This window comes from Accipiter gentilis, chromosome 23 (assembly GCF_929443795.1).
Source record: "Accipiter gentilis chromosome 23, bAccGen1.1, whole genome shotgun sequence".
Lineage (NCBI taxonomy): Eukaryota > Metazoa > Chordata > Aves > Accipitriformes > Accipitridae > Astur > Astur gentilis.
The window spans coordinates 14,137,900-14,159,443 of record NC_064902.1 but is presented as its reverse complement, the minus strand read 5'-3'; the positions used below and the strand labels follow the sequence as shown (position 1 = coordinate 14,159,443).

The following is a 21,544-nucleotide window of genomic DNA, read 5'->3' as shown; positions in this document are numbered from 1 at the left end:
TATGCATTTGACAGAGAAGGTGCTGTGAGCTCCAAGCATGCAGGATGCAGAGATGCCAGAGCTCGTTGAGGCATGCGCTGAGGACAGGCAGAACAAACACCTAGCTGTTATCAGCACAGTTCCTCGCTCCTCTAAATGGGCTGAGGCAGGAGTTTCCGTGTTTAATGGCCAGCATTTCACACAAGGTCAGGCTAGAGAGGAACAGGCCTCTTGAGGCTTGTTTGTGGATACAAACACATGTGCTCTAGGGTTCTCAGAGTCACACAAGTGCAGCTGTGCACTCCCTTTATCAGACACTCATTTTGCTGAGAAATGCTCTACTCCACCCCATCTCACCTGGACCTGGGCACTTCCAGTGGGCTGCTTCCAATCCTTAGGAAGTTATCAGAATGGGTTGATGAGGAGGAGCTGGAGGATTTGACTTCGCCCATTCCTGCAGAAGGCAGCCTATCTTCAGACTGCTGTGCCCTGCTCCAGAGCACAGCTTGTGGTGACGATGCACAGCTCTTCCTCCTGTGGGATGGAGGACTTGGGTGAGAAAGGTGGCTTTCCCACGTACTCTGACTAGGAAGCACTTCCACAGCAGGCTGGGTTTTACCCCGGCAGCTACAAGCTCTTGTTCCCACTGAACCTGCCCTCCTCCCTCCCAAGGAATCATGAGTCACGGGTAACTGCTCAGTGACAGGGGTACACTAAGCTCAACCCATCTTAGCCCATTCTTTTATAGATCACCATCCACGTGACCTGGAAATCAGAGACAGGAGAATGCATCAGCCCACACACATACAGCGATTGCTTTGTTTAGTCTAGCTGTAAAAATGCCTCAAGCAAGGGGCCTCCCAGCAGGGAAAGACCATTTCAATCTGCTCTAACTCTACAGAGTGTATCAGCTGAGGAGCTCAGCCCAGGTGGGCATTTGTGTGCACTGACGAGGGTGACAGGCACACACCACCAGTGTTATTTCCCCTTTTAGTGATTCCCTTCAGGCACCACTGACCACACTTTTGACCATGTGCTCAGAGCTGACAGTCACTCCAGATGTAGGTGCATTTCAGTCCTCTCCCTGCCTGTGCTGACAGCCCAGAACTGCTCTGGCTTCTTTTCTAGCCAACACATTCAGACTTGGGTGTGATTCACTGTCCATTGCTGTGTCAGGCCTTAGCTCACAGTACCATCCAGCTACATGCCAAACAAGCACACATATTTGGGACTAATTCACATCACTGCTGCTCCACGTTCAGAAGATTTTCTTTCATACATGAGGTTTTTTTTTCTGGAGGACTCTTGAGAATTTTTCCCCTTCCAAAACCACAGTGAATTGGACAAAGATCTTCCTATGTACACAAGTGAAAACAAAAAGTCTAAAGCAAACCAAGTCAAGGAGAAAAGATGCTGTTCTTCCTGGAATCTGGAAGGGCATCTCCACTTTGACTAAGATCTCGAGCACTACCAGCAAGTCCAGCTAAAGACAGGCTCATTGTACAGTGGAAAGCATGATAGCCTCTCTTAATTTCTTAAAGTGTCCACCCTCAAACATCACACCACAGCTTCTCTCAAGCATTATTCATCTTGTGTTATCGTAATTGCCAACATCTCCAAGCACAGCCTGCAGAAACAGGGTTGTACAGCTAAAAAACAAATGCTTCTCCCTGCAAGACCTCAAGGCTGCCTGTTTTCAGGACAACACAATGAAGCAATCCCCTCCTCTCCCCACTCATATTAAGCACAGCCCAGCTCACCCAGCTTATAGCAAGCCCTACCTGTTCTCCAGACTACACAGCCGCAACAGCTTGCAGCAAGATATCCATGACCAGTCCCCTTGCTAAACATTCATGGCAAGGTTCACAACCTTCCCTTCTGCAAGCTCACGCTCACAGCATGGGCCCAAACCATCCCCGTGGTAGCAGCAGCTAGCCCCAACACAGCCTGATATCTCTAACAGGAATGAAAGCAAACCAGAGTTAGAAACACGTCACAAAATCAAGCCCTGATACACACAAATGCGGCAGTTCTCTTCTAGCATGCTCTGACCACTTCACATCTTGTGAAAATCATGTGTAGGTTTTGTGCTGCAGGATCTAGTCTGTATGTCCTGAGTACTCAGAGAAATATAAATGCTTCCAGTTTACTACCCTGCAGCCAGGCAAGTGGAAAGTTGTTCTCTACTTGCTGCAGTCACTTTGCTGCGGATAGGTAGGCTCTGTGTGTTAAAGAGAACTCTGTGCTGCTCACTTGGCAAACGCAGTTTGGGACTCCCCACCTCCATTTTGTGATTCTGCAGGAAGATTCCCTCTTTCCCTCTTCAGCATTTTATAAATTGAATCACAATGTGCTTTAGAAAGGCTGCTGCCACTAGCATGGCTGCAGGCTAAGTCCCAGAGGACTTCCAACTGCCTCCAGCACAACCCAAATTTAATTTAAAATAATTGCAATATAAAATAGCATCTTCACATGTGCTGAGGGAGAGAAGAGAAAAATTAAACTGAGAGGGGCAACCCTACAGCAAGGTTCTGAAATCCCCAAACAGCACCAGAAACTCCACAAGCAAGCACAACACTCATTCCAGAGCAGGAGAGTCACCAGACACCTTCCCCAGTCCCCAATTCCAGACGGCCACCTGCATCCCCAGGAGAGTCCTATGTGACCCTCTATCAATAGGGAGCACCGAGAATTTCATATTCTTCCCCAGAAGTATCTCTAAGCTGCGCTGCAGGCAGCAACCTGCTTTCAGCTCATATACCTTGTGCTGTTAGAGAAGCTGAAGTTTAGAGGGTCTTATTGGCCACCCAGCCCACCTACTAACTGCAGACACTCCCCTGTATAATCTCTTCCATAAACTGATTAAGCTTCGTTTTAGGGCAGCTAAATTGTTTCCACTTTTCCTTGGGGAGGCTGCTGCCAAATGTCATTTTTCTGGTAGTTTGGAACCATCTTTTGAAAGTAATGAAATCTTTTTTGGATTAAGTTTAACAGTGAAACTGGTAAAAATGAAACAAAGCTGCTTTACTCTCATCAGAGGACAAACTTCAGGAGCATCTCTGCAGAAGCCTGACAGTCTTTAACATGGGGTGATCTCCAATTTTTGGTGCAGAAGTTCTGTAGCACAAGTTGCAGCAAAGCCTCCGACAGCCAAATTCCTCTCTCCACTGTAAGAAACCCATGCCACAGAGAGCAGAACTGGAGGGCAATGGACTTCAGAAATATCTTTTCTACTGTGCTCAGAGCCTGCCCCTTTTGTTCTGCCGCCCGTTGAGTGGCTATCTCCTCACCATGCTGCTTGAGCCTGTGCTCCTGCTGGCATCAGCTCCACTGCTTCATAAGTGAAGCTCCCAGCTGCACCAGGGGAACTTTCCATCCCCAGGGAGAAGTCGCTGCTCAGACTTGTGGTGCTGCCTCGGTCTCTCTGCTCTAGAGAAAAGAAAACAGAGCTACCTGAAAACCAGCTTGGTCTCATCCACTTTCTCTCCCTTTAAGCCATACAATTCCCATGCGCCCTGGGGCCGTGTTCTTGCGAGGCCCCAAGGGAAGCATACCCATTTGTAGTCAGATTGATGCTGGGAACCCAAGCCCCCAAGCAATCAACCATTACCAGCACCCAGCAGCAGCACTCACTGAGCATGCAGATCTCTTCCAGGGTGAAACTGGGTGGCAAACTCTTCCTTCTGGGAAAACACAGACAAAGTTACCTCAGGCACGCTTCAGGCCTGCATGGAGGCTGGCCATAGCCAGATCTCTGTAGCACATGACAGATCAGAGCAGTGGGGAATTAGCTGTGCAGGGACAGAGGGGAGGGGATGGGGCCAGTGTGCAGTATCTGACTCTCCTACAGTCCCAGCCCACACATCCTGTGCTTTGAGAGGGTGGCAACAGGCAGATGTGCTTATTCAGAGCCTCCAGGGTGGGCTGTATTTCTTTCTGCCCCTCCTGAAATAGGAAGGGGTTAATGTTTAGCAGTCTGTTAAAAACCAGCCACCCCACTCCCCCCAACAGCGCCTGATGGAGCTTGCTGCGCAGCCTGCTTGAGCCAGAGCACACATCTTTGGGTTCATCCGTGCTAAAGCAGCTACGGACAGTCATTAAGCAGAGAGCACACTTCAGCATGGACAATTTTTCAGAGCACAACGTGGCACCTCACAAGCCTCGGCCCCATTTTGCAGCCTTCAGAGTGCAGAATAAATTAAAGAAAACTGGGCCAGGACACCAGGGCTTCCATCTCCCCAAAGAAACAGCACTAACAAGCTCCCTGGCTCTGCAGCCCATGCAGCAGCAGGCACAGGCTCCTTACCTCTGCGACTTCACAGCAGAGAACTCCTCAGAGGTGATGTGCTTCAGAAAATTGAAGCAGAAAAAGAAAATCTGAGCAAAGGGAGAGAGAAGAGCGGTTCAGGGATGAACCCGAGGCTCCATGCAGCCTCTTATCTTGGTGGGGAGGTGCTGGTAGGAAGGAGATAGCAAGAAATCTGCAGCTATCAGCCTTGAATGTGCCATGGACTGCCACCATCCCATCCTGAGCCTTCTCTTACACGTTAAACTGACCCTCTCTTCCCTGCCACGGGGAGGCCCAGAAAGGAAGGTGTACGACAAGTCTCCTTATCAATGCTTTGCACACATGCCGCAAGCACACAGCAGGTACTTAAGCCATCAGTGCAGAATGGAAAAGAGATGGCTCCCACCAGCTGCTTATAACCCTGGGTAAGCAGCAAACCCAGCAGGACTAGCAGGGTTAGAGCCGCGTGCTCGACCTTGGTACCACAGCTGTATCACACCTGGAAGTATGCGGTACCTGCAGCATCTGCGGTCCCAAGCTTGTGCCCTGCCACACACCAGTCTGCTCTGTGGCATTCACCCCCCTGTGTCTCTGCCACCCCATCTACATGCACAGAGTGGAGACCTTCTCCTCCTGCAGTAGGGAACAGGGAGTGCTAGAGGCAGGCACGCACCCCCTCTCCTGCTGCAGCTACTGACTCCGCCCTTGGCCAAGCAGGCACCAGAGCAGAGCAGAGCTGCCAGGCTTGAGCTAGCAGAGCTCTGGGAAAGGAATGAATGGGAGGAACGACACTAATACAGGGGTCCTGGACCCCTGAAAGATGGAAAATAGGCCAGGGTACTGGCTCTGCTGTTCACAGATAGGGGATTCCCTAGAGAGGTGAGAGTCTGAGGAGCAGGGGATTAGCAACAGGATTAGACATACTCCCCACCTCTTGATTTCTACCCAAAACCAATATTGCTCTATACTGCAACTATAGTCAGAGCAATCATTTTTTGCTGTTAAACAGTGAAAGATTCAAAGAGAATTAGTTCCACCAATCTTAACTGCCACCCAGACCCACCTGTGTACCCGCAGATACACCCCGCCAAATACACACACTAGAACCAGCACAAGCTGCTCCATGAGCCCATGCAAGCCACATGCTGCTGCAGCACCCGTGCAGGAGGGCTGGCACTCAGGGCAAGCAAACAAGACTATACAGCTTTATTTCCAAGCTCCCAGGAGTCACACGCCTTAAGCATCTCTTCTCATTGCTGAGCTGAATAGCCAGTCCTAGCACCCTTTCACCAGGGGACTGAATGCTAATAGCACAGCAGAGAGACTGGCAGGACTGACACCCACCAAGCAAACTGTAGCCTGAGAGAAAAGCATTCCACACCTTATGCACCAGGAATTGTTGGGGCAAGGCTCCTACCTCATATTTCCAGCACCTGAACAATCTTTTCAGAGCCCAGCCAGACCACTGATATTACCAGAAGCAGGCAGTGAACGCCACTACCGTAAACAAGTACCCTGAGAACAAAAAGCAGTGCTCAGTCACTGCCCCAAACTAGACACTCACCTCTTCTCCTTTACTGAGTCGATCGACTAACATGTGCCTGGAAAGAGAGCAAGGGAAGCTCAGTCACACACCGGAAGCCAGAATCAGCAGAAGAGCACAAGCTGTCAAGAATGGCCAGAAGCTTGAGTCTCCAGGTAAAAAAAAAAAAAAAAGGCATCAGCCCTTCTTGTCACAGCTTATTGGGAGCTGCCCCAACATCCACCTTTGGCTGCGAGCAAACACCAAAGATGACCCCCTGAAGGCTTCTCCCCGGCTGTGCAGGGATGCATATACAAGTAAAGTGTAGCGTGCCTACCCAAAGAGAAACCAGTCATAGGCCACCGTCAGGTAGAGAATCTCAGACGGCTCCAGGGACGCATGGATCAGCCCATCCTGCAAAGCAAATGACCACAGCCTTCAGGCAGCAGCCCTGGGAATCAGGACTTGGGAATTCATGATCTACTGAAAACTGTCATGGCGATCCAAGATGCCCAGCCTGCTCTAGCTGCCTGGGATACTGTGTCTGATGGCAGGACAGCACATTGGGCTCCACATCAAAGCCAATCCACACCCTCTCTGAAGCCATGATAGCCAAAAGGAACATTAACTGCTCCACCATCATTTTCTGGTGACACAGTCGCTCACCCTCCAAGCAATCACCCCCAGAAGCAGAGCAGGTCAGCCAGGTACTCACAGCCCATAAGGAGAGGCGCAATAAGGAGATGAAGAGAGGAGTTCGATCCCAGCCGGATATACAGTGCACCAGGAGCCCACTGTCATCTGTTCCAGGCAAGGGTAGGAAGGAGAAGGAAAAAAAAGGATGTTGCAACAAGAGCAATGACTTTTCTTCATGGCAGATCTGTAGAGACAAGCCACCTTCCATCCCCACAACCCAGGCTCAAGAGCAGAGCTCAGCCAAGCCATAACATTTTCTCTTGAATACGGGAGCCAACAAATTGCTCAGAGTGTCCTGGGTTGTCAGCAGCCCCAGCTGATGTGCTGTCCTGGTCCTGACAGTTGCTTAGGACATGAAGTCACTAGGTATGAACATCACTTTGCTACTCAGAACATATACCTACCCAGTTGCAACGCACTGTCATGATTTATCCCCACATTAGAGAGAAACCTGCTCCAGCTGAACACTTTTCCAGTCTCACCAACCTTCCTACTGATACACGTTGAGCAGAGGCACACACAGGGCACAACTCCTACACTCTCCAGAAAATTCACAGTGTGTCCCAACACAGGTATTGCAGGAGAGTCTGTAGTTGGCCGTGCTGGCAGAGCCAGCCGTGGCTCCATCTATCCAACAGTGCTGGGTACCAACTCACAGTGCCCAGAGGGAATGGGATGCCAACATAGGGCAATAGACACCCTTCAAAGAGTTTGGGTGGCTGTGATGACAGAGGATGGAAGGGGCTCTTAAACAGGCACCTAATGAGACCTTGGGTTGGAGGGACAAAACACAAGTGTCCAGCAAAATAAGAGCAAGAGTCAACAAGCAGAGAACAAATGTTTCTTCTCTTCAGCTTTAAAGCAGTAAAACATTATGTAAAGTTTTCAGATATCCCTCCGTTCCTGGTAGGAGAGAGTTTTCAAGGAATCAGCAAGTCCCTCTCTAAGAGGGGAGCTGGAGCCCTAAGATGCTAGGACCATCACCCTGTTTTGAAGGGAGAGCAGTGAAGTTCTCTATAGTGACTCTTCTGTATTGGGAACTGATCCACAGTGGCACTAATACCATCAGCTGTTCTTCCAGAGACAGCAACTGCTCCAGTTAAACCACTGGGAATAAGGAGTTTGCCTTACCATCAGTATTGATGATGGAGATCAGCAGCTTCAGGTAGTTCTGAGTCTGTTGTACAAGGTCCCAGCTCTACAGAAAGAGAAATGTGGATGGTAAAGGTCTTCCCACAGCAAAAGACTGCTCTGTAGTTCAGACCCTGCCATGCTCTTGACTTTATCCAGAGCAACAGCAAAGCAGAAATAACCCCTGGCTATTCCTCAGTGACAGACCTTCCCCTTGGTGTTCTCATCAATCCCCCCATCCTCTGAAAAAGGCACTCTGGGACAAAAGACCAGACGGGTAAAAAAAAAAAAACAAAACAAAACGCAACTTCTACTGTCTGCCTGGCTGGCGCAGAACCTGCTTGCCTGCAGCCCCAAAGCTCCAAGCAGACCATGCTCAGAGAGACTAACGTGAGCCAGCAAACACCTGCGGAGCACTGACCCAGTTCTGCAGCCCCCTGCACGCGTGCACTTTACCAAATGGCTCAGCAGCCACATTACAGCTGTGTATGTGATGCAAGTAGCACGATGGGGTGAGCAAGCCAAGGTCAGCAGCCCGCTCCCACAACCCAAGTGCTTTACTCAAAACTCTCTGGCCCTTGTAAATGGCCCCAGCAGGCTGCCTGTGGCGGGCTGACCCACTCCCAGCTGCTCCAGACAGGCACTGGACTTCTGCAGTAATGCCCAAGTAGCAGCAACACCACAGAAGGGCTCTGAACTCAGAGACCTCCAGCACTACAAGAGATGCAGATGAAAAACATCACAGCAAGCTCAAGCATGCCACTCTCAACCACTGTGTTGTGAGAAGATGCAGGGAATTTCAGTGGTCTGATCAGAGCCAGAACTAGCTCAAGGAAAATAGGATATCACTGGCAACAAAAAGGCAAGGAGAGGGACACGTGTTTCATTGTGACAGTGTTAGTGGTATAAGTGACATATGACCGCCAGCAATAGAACACTTGCTGTGTGCTTGCATGCGTGCACATGTGCGTGTAACCACACTTAAGACTACTGTCAGACAAAGAACATATTGCTCTGCTGTGAAGCCTGCACAGCAACAAAAGAGTAGGGAAATGGGGAACACGCTCAGCCTGGGGCAGAAAAACACACACTTCCAAAGTCTTTTATGTGCCTAATTCAACTCTATCTATGCCAGAAGGAATCATCTAATCAACCAGTCTGATCTCTCTATACCACAAGCCAGAAAGTTTTGTTCAGTTGCCCCAAATACAGCCTGAAGCTAGCACTTGGCAACATCTCTGCCCAGAGAAGCACCTCAACTAGGGGTGACAGCTCATTGCTCCTTTGGCAGCATGTTCCAACAGATCATCCTCAAAAATAACAAGCAAGACTACTTTTCCTTATTGAAGGTCTGATTTCAGACTGCAGATATCGCTTCCTGTGCAGCTTTTCTTCCTCAGATTGAAGAGTGCTTTAGAATTAGTATTTTCTCCCTGCGAATGTACTTACACATTAATCAAGTCAACCCTCCGTCACCTTTGTGATTAGCTAAACAGACTGAGAACTTCAGCGTTAAGTGAAGCACCTTCTCCAGTCCTCAGATCATTTCTGCATCTATTTATCACACCCTCTTCAATTTTTAATATCCTTTTAAAAATCCTGGCTGCTCAGTATTCTAGTGAACAAGTTTCTAGCCATAAACAAGCTGTGGTCCCATTAGTTCTGCTTCAACACTGCAAGCTACGTTTCTGTGATTCTGCTTATGCTGGCACTTAAACATTATTTACATCACTGACTGACAAACACTGGCCCAGCACGGGGAGCTCCGCCAGTTCTGTGGTGCTTCCAGCCACAGAGCATAAGAGTGTGACATGCTCCAGCACAGTCAATCATCACAAAACCTGGGGGGATTGGTAGGTCCACTGATGTGTGAAATGGAGCACAGTAATCAGCAGAATAACGTGAACCTCCCTGACATGAGCAGACGAAGGTAAACCTTGAAGCTTGGGCAAACATAGGAGTTCAATTATCATTTGCAATGCTGTCACAGTAATAAGGAATGGAGACATGCTATGGTCAACTATGATTTTCTACTCTTCTCCCATAGGACAGGCACCTTGCACACCCATGAAGAAGGTGTCTAGTCACTTGACTACTGCTCACATTAGGGACTCTCCACAGCCAAGGAAGTCTGCCCACTGCAGGCACGCAGCAAGCTAAGATTGCGAACAAGTAATACTGCTTTCTGTTTCCTGGCATGTTCCTTACCTTTGTTAGCAACACATCTCCCTAATGGATTGTAAGCTTTACACAAGCTACAGAAAAAGATTTGACTGAGCTGCCTCGGGACGCACCAAGCCATGGAGCTTTTGGGTAGAGGATTTCCACTGCCATTCTGAACAGTCAAGTAAGCAGCCTTGCTCCCACTGGGATGGTATGAAGTGAGCCAGATTACGGCAACAGGAGCAAGTCAGACTTCAAATCTATACTGATCCTTTCTGAATGAATCTCTGACCTTCCACAGAGATGCCTACTTTGCTCACCTGGTATTCGCTCCAATCAATATTCAGAGATTGGGTCAGAGAGACTGGGATACTTAATGGAGCATCTACGTAATCCTGCAAAAAAAACCAAACACAATTGGTCAGAGAAAAGCCATGACTTGAAGGCAGTGAGTTCCAGAAAAAACAAAACAACAAATAGCAAACGGTGCATCTAGAAGAAAATGTCTCAGCAAAGCATCTTTGGATGCAAAAACCTAAAGTGGTAAGAATTAACTCACAGCCTCTTAGAAGGACTAGTGGACAAGAGGAGCTTTTCTGTGCTCCCAACAGTGGAAGTCAGGGACAAGGCCTGTTAGTTTCTGAATTCCCCTAGGGCTGCTGCACTCAACCGTCTCTCCCTCAGCAGGAGATGGAATATGAAGACAGAACTGAGAACAGAGGCTATCAGTAAGACATCAAATTCAAAAACAGGAGCAACCCATACCCCCCATGAGAGGTCAAGCATCCTGGGCTTCAGGACAATAACTCATTTATTTTACATATGAATTTTACAATAAGTAATGTAGTACATTCACTGTTTTGTCTGTCCTGTTGGTTTCCTGCTTGTGATCAGAAATAAGTACATAACATACACCATTGCTCAGGAACTCTGAGGCAAGACTTAAGCCCAGCAACGCCCGCAGCTCTCCATTTTCTAACATCCATGTACCTGTTTCCAGTTAAATATGAGACCTTCAGCTGTATAATCCCGGTCTTTGTACTCCTTAAAAAATTCACAGCCTGCAAGAAAAAGAGATAATGAACAACAGTTCAGCTAACTGATATCTAACAACTGAAGTGCCCCGTGGGACTGGAAGTGCTGGCAGCCCCGGGGCTCCAGAGCACCAAACCAATCAAAACTGCTGCCTGCGGGAAGAGAAGAGCGGTAATCATCAGTACAGTGTGCAGCACGGCCTCCCAGCAGCAACAACCCAGAGCACTCAGCAGTCAACACACACACAGCAAAGGACAAGCTCCAAACACACAGCAAATGTGGAATTTGAGGGACTGATTTAATTCTTTCCCAAACAAGAGGTTTCACCAAGGAGCTATGCTTTCCAGGGCCACTGGCTTTTGCACACATCTAAGGCATCAGCCTGACACTCTGAGTGAGAAGGAACCAGCAAAAGGAGGTGTTGGCAGAGCCCTGGGGAAAGCCAACTTTCACAGGGCATCTGCTGCAGGTAACAAGAAAGGGCTCTGTCAGCAGCGGCTACAATTCCTCTCACATTTAAGTCTCCACTTCCAAACATGCGAATTGCCCTATCTGAAGGAAGCAGGTACATAACCACTACAAAGGTTTCCCCCAAGCCTTCCCCTCCTGAAGTTTGTCCTTTGGCTCTGTTCTTCTCAACCAACTATTTGAAGTCTCTGCTGCAAACTGCAGTCACTTAGTCACAGCTGAGCAGCACCATTAGCACTGCGGCTGCCTGCAGGCTACACAAAACACCTCTCCCAATGTACTGTGTACGCCCCAGCAGCACCACAGTGCCTACATTACCAAGACACCCCTGTGCCAGGCACTGAACACAGGCAATGATTCCTACCCTGCAAGTCACGAGTGACTCCAATGGTGGAAAAAAATTAAAAAAATTTTGTGTGAGGACAGGACTAGCCCTCAAAACCACACAGTCAGGAAGCAATCTGTCAGTTGAGATTTAACTCCAATTTAACAGAGGCTTAAAACAAAGAATGGGGGATTATGGCAGTAAGTATTGGCATCTACAAATGCCAACCACCAGTCAAATGGAAAAGAGGGTTTTTTCTGCACTGGAGAGCACAAAAGCTTCTACAGATATCCCATTTTAACCCAAGTCTTTCACCCTACACGGTTATTACTCTTTCCTGGGTAAAAAATTGGCTGGATGGCTGAGCCAAAAGAGTAGAGGTGAATGGAGTTAAATCCAGTTGGCGGCCAGTCACAAGTGGTGTTCCCCAGGGCTCAGTACTGGCACCAGTTCTGTTTAATATCTTTATCAATGATCTGGATGAGGGGATCGAATGCACCCTCAGTAAGTTTGCAGACAACACCAAGTTGGGTGGGAGTGTTGATCCGTTTGAGGGTAAAAAAGCTCTACAGAGGGATCTGGACAGGTTGGATCGTTGGGCCAAGGCCAACTGTATGAAGTTCTACAAGGCCAAGTGCCAGGTCCTGCACTTGAACCACAACAACCCCATGCAACACTACAGGCTTGGGGAAGAGTGGCTGGAAAGCTGCCTGGCAGAAAAGAACCTGGGGGTGTACAGACAGCTGAATATGAGCCAGCCATGTGCCCAGGTGGCCAAGAAGGCCAATAGCATCCTGGCCTGTATCAGAAATAGTGTGGCCAGCAGGACTAGGGAAGTGATTGTTCCCCTGTACTCAGCATTGGTGAGGCTGCACCTTGAATACTGTGTTCAGTTTTGGGCCCCTCACTGCAAGAAAGACATTGAGGTGCTGGAGTGTGTCCAAAGAAGGGCAATGAAGCTGGTGAAGGGTCTAGAGCACAAGTCTTATGAGGAGTGGCTGAGGGAACTGGGGTTAAGTCTGGAGAAAAGGAGGTTGAGGGAAGACCTTATCGCTCTCTACAACTGCCTGAAAGGAGCTTGTAGCAAGGTGGGGGTCAGTCTCTTCTCCCAGGTAACAAGCGATAGGACAAGAGGAAATGGCCTCAAGTTGCACCAGGGGAGGTTTAGATTGGATATTAGGAAAAATTTCTTGAAGAACAGGGTTGTCAAGCACTGGAACAGGCTGCTCAGGGAAGTGGTTGAGTCACCATCCCTGGAGGTGTTTAAAAGACATGTAAATGTGGTGCTCAGGGACATGCTTTAGCGGTCGACTTGGCAGTGCTAGGTTAACAGTTGGACTGGATGATCTTAAAGGTCTTTTCCAACCTAAACGATTCTATGATTCTATTTCTGGACACTGCCTTGCTCATCAAAGACAACAGGATCTCAGAATAACTTTAGAGACAAATTACAAACCAGAAATTCTTTCAATGCAAACCTGAAAACCTCATTAAGAACTATCACAGCATTTGGCCAGTCACTAGAGGGGCTGCTGATCCTTAGAAGTGTATGCCTTAGATTTAACAGAATGACAACATTCCCCTGTAGACCAGCACTGCTGAAATCAGGCAACATCTGCAGGAAGAATTTCCAGTTTTGTAAGGTTTACCTCTAGCATGGCAGTGAAGAGCTGCTAAAAAAGAAAGCAGCTGTCCCAGATGGAAGAAGAGGAAAGACCATCACTGAATATTGCATACTATACACAGATCCCCATACAGTAACAACTCTACAGCTTAATTCTATAGAGACCCACTTCTTCCTCATTCTTTACAAACCCTACAGAAGACCTGTGTACACTGTCTCTCTCATGTTCTAAGTTTGGTGAGGCATATGGCAGCAACATATACCTGTGCCATATGCTACAGAAAGCAGTAATACTCTTAGTTCTGCACACGTTGGCAATCTGCATAGCAAACCTGATATAAATCTTCATGCAGCTTCTCTGAATTGTCCCTAATTTCTGTATGAAAGGAAATACACTTTAAAAAATAAAATAAAATAAATGTTTAAGGGCTACAACTAGTAATCAAGGAAAGGTCTGGGTTTGGATCATCCTCAACAGTTTTGTTGGGTTTTATTTAGTTTTTGTTTTTTTTTTTTCTCCTCTCCCTTTGTGTGCAAGGGAGAAAGAAGAGTCCTTTCTTGCAGACAGACCTCAAACACAGCAGTCTCACATCCAATCCTGCCACCGACCCCGACATCAGCAGGCAGGCAGCAATATTCAGCTCATCTTTAAGAGTGCAGCAAGTGACCCAGCAGTTGGTTGCTAGGCACAGGGACTAATATAGCCAGGGAGACAGGCTGGAGTGGTCTGCATCTCAGCCATACACTGCAGGCTCAGATAAAGAGTTCCGCCTAGCACCAAGGGTATCTTACAGTCATGCTCTGGAACACTAGGACTAGAAAATACTCTTAAGAATAGGGGTTTTACATAACACAGAGCAAGATATATATATTTTGCACCAAGTAGTAGTTTAGAGATGCAGGGGTGTCAAAGGCCATCTTAACCCCAGCTCCACCTCTGGGACTTTTTCTCCAAGTTCAAATTAATTAGAACTGCTGAGAAATTATTTTGCCACCTCAAAGAGTGCCTAATGCTGACTCACACTGCCAGAGCATCCAGATCCGTTGCACTGTTCTCAGTTTAAAAGAGCTTCTCTCCACAGGGAGCATAGGAAACATTCAGCAAGCCACAGTCATTTCACCACACACAACACACACAGGTAGTTCCCAGTCCCCAGAAACGGATTGTCACCTGTCCCTTGGGAGTCCCTCTGGACATCAGTCCTGTACCTGGATATGGGATGGAGAGAAGCGTGAAATCAGCATAACGTTGAGCTTTGTCCACCTTCTCAGAAGACGTCACACTGCACAGGACAAGAGGAAAACAGCAGACATTTGTAGAGTATTTTTCATGGAGATACTAGTGCCCAAAAAGCTACCTGTCGCATTTCCCTGCACAATGACCTGATTCAGTAGTGAGCAGGGGCAGAATTTACTCAACACATGCAAATAAACAGGTATAGGCCCAAACCACTAAAACTTTCCTCTGAGAGAAATACCAGCAGAAACAGCTCCCTCTGTTCCTATACACAAGAAGAGGGCTCCTTTACTCTCCCCTTTCTGAAGGGTTGACTGTCACATCACTGCAAGCTCTACAGAGAAAACCTACTCAGACTGCAGAAGACAGATGAAAACAGCTACCTTGCCCATTGATAGAGCTTCCTCTGGCCTAAAACCTTGGGGTTCTCTTTACAGCATCAACTAACTGATCCTGCTGTAGTACTCTTTCAGGAACTGCTCCCAGGATGCTGAGAGCATGGGCAATAGCAATTCACATGTAAGAGCTACACTAGATACAATCCAAAGCCTGCAGAAAAACAAACGAACCCAGACTCACTTCAAGCCAAACTTCACCTTCTTGTTTTCCACCATCAGGTCACAGATATATCGGACAGACAGGTATCGAAGCAGCTTGATGTCGTGCCCTCTGACCTTGTCAAAGAGCTGGGAGTCTGCATTTCTGCACGACAGAACAAGGCAAAGCAAGATGAGCATGGGAGACTGACCATGTTGAGTCTGATTCTTTGCACAATACTGCCACAGTTCTTCCCTGAACCGCTTCTAGCCATAAGCCGCAAAGCATAAGCCTTGTCTCCACAGGTCAGAGCCAGATCCTGCAATGAACTGGTACTGCAAACTTTGTGTGTAGGGTCCCTCCCCTCCCCATCTTACCCTGTTCTGCAACAAGCAAGTAAGATACAGAACAATTTCTCCAGCCTGGAGATGTACTTTTTGATGAAGTAAGCATGTCTGTGTAATTCAAACACCTTTTTAAATGGCTCTATATATTTCTGTCTGCAGCCCGTCCCTCTGCCAAGAGATTAGCAGGCTTCAGTTACACCTGGTTCAGCCAGCCATTAGCATTCAAGACTCTTTTTCAAAAGGAAAATAATGCTCCAAGCTTGGTGATGGTCTCAAGCCTGGACCCAAAGCCCAGCCTAGGGAAGAGCAGAATTGTGTGGCTGAGCCAGTCAGCTTTGATTCAAACTTCCTTTTCCGCATCCCAGTGATGCATACAAACCTAAGTGCAGAATCTTCCTCTGAAATGTCTTCTGCATCTGCCCAAGCATCATCAGAACCTCCTGCAAGGAAAGCATTAAGAACTGGAGCACGTGTAAACCAACTCAATCTCCAATCTGACAAGACATGCATGCACCCAAAAAGGTCATGGTTTGGTGCCCTCTCTCCACACATAAGTGCTCTCAATAGTACCCCGGATTTTGTCTTCCTGAAAAGCCCATTTTCTAACAGCCCACTCTTCCCTTGTCATTGCAAAGGACCCAGGCAGGTCAAACCCGCTACTGACAGCCAGCAGGACACCCCAATAGTACTACACAGTGCTTTATTAAGCCAAGCTTCAGCTCCCACACTACAGATGCCCCATATTCCCCTGAAGAGCTTTCCCTAGAATCCAGCATATCTCACCATTAGCAGGATTTGACTCCCAATGATTAGCCAAGCATCAGCAAGTTCTTATCCTCTTTCTTCCATTATTCCCAACCCCGATGTTTGGGAATCAGTACTCTGAATCCTTTGGGCTGCCTTACTTGCTTACATACTTCCCATAACTCACTCTTCAGCCTCAAGTTCTTTTGCCACTGCTTCTTATGAGCTACAACACTCTGTCCTGTAGTACGGTGCTTGGAAATGGACAGGAGACTTCAGTCTTTGCTCTATTATGGAGGACCTGATAGAAGCAGGTCCATGCTAGAGCGCTGCATCGGCTCTCAGGAAGAGCTTGCTCTCGTGTGCAGGTCACTGTCCCAGTACTGACCAGCCTTACCAGGCAGACAGTGACAAATGGCTCCTCACTCACCTGAGAAGATATAGTTGTAGCCAGTGCGCCCATAGAGCTCTCCCCAGCCAGCCAGTGTTGCAGATCTGCAAATATGCTGGAGGAAAATTTTGTTATTAACCACGCATGCTCCAGGAGTCTTTCCCTTATCAGGTCTCTGGCCTATTTGCCGTCACGTTACATAGAACTAGTTGGTACCTACAGCTACCGCCTCTCAGCAGTCTCCCCTGGAATTCTGGTCCAGATCAAGTTCTCCAAACACATCAAACTCCCAAGTGCCTTTATCTGTAGCTAGTTTTTAAATCACATTTTCATCTCCACTTCTCCAATTCACTAATACAGTCAATTCCTGCCAAGGTAGCAACATCCATGCTCTGCTAATACCCTGCTTGAGCCTTATTTCCACATTCCTGTGGATAAGATTATGGATGGTCCCAGTACGACTCTGGGCAGTTCACTCCTGCAGAAAAAGGTCAGCAGGTTCAGCCCACGATAGCTTCAGTCAAGCTAGATTAAAGTTGTCACAGGTATGATTTTGCTATTCACACAGTGTTTCTAAACTGAACTAAGAAAACGGAATTAAGCTACTTAAATTCTAAATGAGACTACTCCTACAGGGCTGCAATACAGTTTAAGTAATCCACATAAAAATGAATCTAATTTCACTTTCTTACAGATCCCCTTGCAGACAAGCCCACACATTCATAAGACCATTTATGCAATCTTGCCTCCCCAGGGAACAGACAAAGGAAACTTCTCTTTAGAGAGAAAAGTTATTCAAACGGAGCTTACTGCTGGAAAGAGTAAGGGGCAGAAAGTGACAATAATTGTCTTTCCCCTCTCAAAGACCAAATACCATTGGTCCTTCAGAAGGGACATACATATGGAGAAAATGTTAGCTCTTTGGTGCAATGCTCATGACATTGTGGGGTAAAATAACCTGAAGTCCCCACAGATGATTTAAGCAGCCTAGACAGCAAATGCTACCTGCTCCTGCAGGCTGCCTGCTTGTACCTAAGAACAGATTTTTACAGCATTTGGAAAGGTGACAACCAACTGAAGACACGGCTGCACAGTTCAAACGGCAGGGAGAAAGGTCATTTTCTAAGTTAAGACAGGTAACCCATGAAGCTTTACCTTTCCCTTGTACAGAATGACTGGGCAAACAAATCGTCCTCTACACCTCGCCATCTTACTTCGGTTGATAAGGTCTTGCAGTTTGCCAACCTGCACAGTGCTCTCAAACCTAGTGGACAGAGATTCAGTTCAGTACACAGAGCATCTTCTCACACATCTTTCAGCAAAGCTGCTACAGACACCCTGGGGTATAATGCCCATCCCTTTCACCTAGAAGCCAGCTCTGAAGTTAGCAAGCAAGAGGACACTTCTTTAAGAATTGCTTCTGCTGCTATACAAGAAGTATGGATGCTTTTCTGTCTCCTTTATTTTGAAAGACCAGCTGAACAGTCTACGACAGCGAGCATCTTTAGGAGCTGGCATGAGTACCGTCAGAATGGTCTGCTACAGACTAACACATGGATTACTAATGAAGGACTACCAGAGTAAGCCAGTGTCTACAAAAATAAATGTTCTGCTTTCCTCCCCACCACCTTTCCATCAAAAAGATCAACACTACCATCAGAGTGAATTCACTATCAGAGTGATAATTTTGCAAGGAAAAATAAATAAAATCCAGAATCAAAACTTGAACACTCAATGAACCTTAGTTCTGGTCACTTGAGCATTTTTGCTGCTGGGTAATTAGACAACTGTCTGTAAATCAGCTAGTGGGTTGAGCAGGGTAGTTAGATTAATGTCAGCTGCATCTGCATAACTAAATTTTGTTTGGTTTTCTGGTTGAAGTTAAAACAGAAATCTGTTCCTAGTTGGAGACATTTTTGAAACAAGTTGAAATTGCTGCAATTCATTCAAATACCAGCCTACCTTTGACAGGAATCCAAACTGACTTCTGAACTACACAGACCTTCACAAGGAACTGTCAATGTAAGGAGGACTAGAGTTTCCACAAGGAATTGGAGAAGCACTCAGGCTGACATAACAGAAACCAGATGAAGTCTGGGCATACAACACTGCATGGCCATGCACTTAGATATGATTAACAAGAATTTCCAGTTAGCCCTTTCCAGCAGAGGAGCTCAGTAGAAGAGCCTAGATGAACTGGTTGATCTCTGGATGCTCGTACATTATCAACTTGCTAAATCTGAAAAAAGGGACAAATAAGACCACAGGAAACTCTTCAGTGGGGTGGAGAAGTACCAGCATTACTGTGCAGAGCACAAGATCTCAGCTGAGATAAGGCACCTGATTCTAGTGAGCTACCCACGCCTGAAAAGGCACAGCAAGATGATTAGGACAGCCAGGGGACAGTCTATGCTGCAAGAGAAACCACCACGGATTGATTGGCAGAGCAGATGAAGATGAAGTGAAGAAACAACAATATACGCATTAGGGCAAAGGAGAGAACTTACAATTGAGGGGGGGAAAGAACTCAAAGGCAAAGGACAATGCTGGCCTAAGAATAAATGAATACTTTTATGCTAGAAGTTAAAAGAAAGTTGCAAAGTTGCTAAGCTTCAGAATCAGTGAGAGTGTGGAGCAACCTACCTGCAGCTGCCATTCTGGGAAGGATTAAAAAGTTTAATCTATTATTAACATGGAAATTGATCTGTTTGTGGAACAGATTATTCAAGGTGGTGCCAGCAGAAGTAGGGAAACAGCGAACACGACCTTCAGATCCTACTTTTTTTTTTTTTTTAAAAGGATTCAATTCTCAGAATTCATAGTGGAGGCTTAAGGTTTTTCACGTGTTTCCATACATACACAACTATTTTGGCTGTCCAGCTCCAAAGAGCTTTGACATATAACAGAACTTAAAGAACAAGAACACAAGCTAATCTTTAAACATTGTGGACACGAGGGTGCTAAGTGCAAAGACAGAAAAAAGCTAACGCAATACACTTTACATGGGAGTACGTGAGATTGCGTGCTGGCAAGAGAAGCACGCGCCCGATCAACACAACCCAAACTCTGCTCATCGCTGTCACTGCAAACAGTCAAGAGCTCCACTCCACAATCTGCTTCCCTCCTCAGAGAGCCTGTGAATAATGCACACTGCAGGCACGGCCTGTGAGCAGTTTGAGAAGAGATGACTTCATGTAGAATTCCCAATACCAAACTATTTTGAAACTTTGATTCTGACTTACAGATTTGGTAGCAGGGTTGTTTTTAAATGAATGCACGCAGTTAAGAGACACATCCTGCACTCCGCTCCAGCTGTCTTCACATTTCCTTTGCAAAAGCAAATACAGAGGAAAACAAGAACTTTAATACATTGTTACCAGAATAGCTCCCTGGCACTGCTTCCAAGTCCAGAAGGTGGGATTCAGCAAAGAAGAAAGAAGATCAGAAATTATAAGGGAAGCACCTCCCCAGGAGCTGAGACAACACAACAGGTTTCACCTCTCAGCACGCTAACTGCACTTCCCCAGCGAGGCATCGCAGCACTGGGGAATGAGTCTGAGCAGCTCAGCAGTGACCTGGGACATGGGGTGAGCAGGAAGCCCAGCACCCCACTGGGGACACAGAAGGATAAGCCCCTCTCCCAGGCTCCTGGGCCTGCTCCTTGGGAAGCCTGCACGCACACTGGAGAGAGCCACTCTGCTATCCATCATAGCTGTGCTACAAGCGGGGATCTCTGATCTTCTCATCTCAAGAGCCATCATCAGTAAAGCGAGAGATAAACATGAGCTAGAAATAAACATGGTAAGTAAACACGGTTGTACCGAGACAACTGTAGTAGAGGGAACGGCTGCTCTGAAGAACAGGTGCAATGCTCTTACAGGGACAAGTGATTAAAAGCAGCAAAGGTAGGAGTAAAATCAACTGAAAAAGGTTCAGAAAACAGAGCACTCTTCAGCAGCAGTGTGAAAGAACATCATTAAGGCTGCTTGGCACAAGGTACAGAATGAGGTGGAAGGAATGACGTGTATCTCAACTCTTTATTTTTTTGGACTTTCAGGTGTTTTGGGTTTTTTTTTTTCCCTTCAGAAATTTGTTTTCTAGAAGATACTGCTGGGCAACCTTACCTCTGTATTAATTCCCTGCCCACCCTCCTCCCAAGATCAGACCCCAAACCTGAATTAATCTTTTTAAATGCAAGGGAAACATTTCCTGCAAGAGCAAGCAACTGTTTTGGCAACTGTGTATTTCAGATAGGCCTGAAGCAGAGATGCTTCTCTTTGGGTAGCCATAACAGCATTGGAACCAAAGCATTCCTCTCATATTGCTAGATTACGTGCAACTGTGATCATATTTGTTTGGAGTGCAGACACATAACAGGATGGTCAGGTGAAACCAAAGACATGGCCTGTGTCTGAGGTCTGGGCATTTTCATTAAGCATAGTCACGGTAACTCCAAGACGGTGAGTAAAGAACTGAGCGTATCCCTCTGTTTCCATTGCCTGCAGCATCTGCCTCCTCCTTCTGGGGGGGACGGACATCAGAGATTTCCAAGCACAGGGAAGGTGCTCCTGGCTGTCAGACGCACCCTGCTACTTTCTGTGGCTCCTTGGAAGCAGCACCTGACCAAGGGGCATACAGGCCAAAACCACATGCCAAATTCCTCCTGCTACCTCCTGCACCTGCCTGGATTTCAGAGTACTGTCAGCAAACTTTGATGAAGCAACATCCTTTCTTGCCCCAGCTGCCCAGCCACAGAATGTACAGGATCAGGAAACTGATCTGGTTTAAAAATACTCATTTTTTGCTGGTTCCCCATGCGGCTTCAGAAACAGCTGTACCAGCAGAACCAATCGGGTAGCACAGAGTTCGCACAAGTGAGAACTGCTTCCAAAAAACCTTGGTATTCTCAGAGGCATGAAGCATCCTGCACACTTCAAGGAGATCTTACCAGCTGATTAAGAACATTACAAAGATGAAAGGCAGTCAAAGACACTCAGTCCTAGAGGGAGTGTCCCGTTCACTGGAAGAGGTTCTTGCATTCTGTAACACAAGAAGTG

The 21,544-nt window shown here is 47.1% G+C and overlaps 1 protein-coding gene across 10 annotated transcripts in view; it reads right to left on the bottom strand.

Annotated features, from left to right (window-relative positions):
- The window catches only part of MTMR14 (myotubularin related protein 14), a 34,289-nt gene that overhangs the window by 10,934 nt on the left and 1,811 nt on the right, over positions 1 to 21,544 (bottom strand). For 6 of the 10 annotated variants that reach the window (XR_007509284.1, XR_007509283.1, XR_007509285.1 and 3 more), the window contains exons 3-17: positions 17,643 to 17,751; positions 16,527 to 16,602; positions 15,732 to 15,792; positions 15,048 to 15,170; positions 14,441 to 14,514; positions 10,770 to 10,840; positions 10,100 to 10,174; positions 7,617 to 7,683; positions 6,505 to 6,590; positions 6,127 to 6,203; positions 5,832 to 5,868; positions 4,286 to 4,356; positions 3,613 to 3,662; positions 3,270 to 3,408; positions 337 to 513 (exon numbers count right to left, since the gene is read on the bottom strand). Coding sequence is in view for 7 of the 10 variants with exons in the window: in XM_049826367.1 (XP_049682324.1) it covers positions 337 to 513; positions 3,270 to 3,408; positions 3,613 to 3,662; positions 4,286 to 4,356; positions 5,832 to 5,868; positions 6,127 to 6,203; positions 6,505 to 6,590; positions 7,617 to 7,683; positions 10,100 to 10,174; positions 10,770 to 10,840; positions 14,441 to 14,514; positions 15,048 to 15,170; positions 15,732 to 15,792; positions 16,527 to 16,602; positions 17,643 to 17,751 (1,293 nt within the window). In the remaining 3 variants the exon portion in view is untranslated. The other 4 variants (XM_049826370.1, XM_049826371.1, XM_049826373.1 and 1 more) reach the window with 3 other exon arrangements.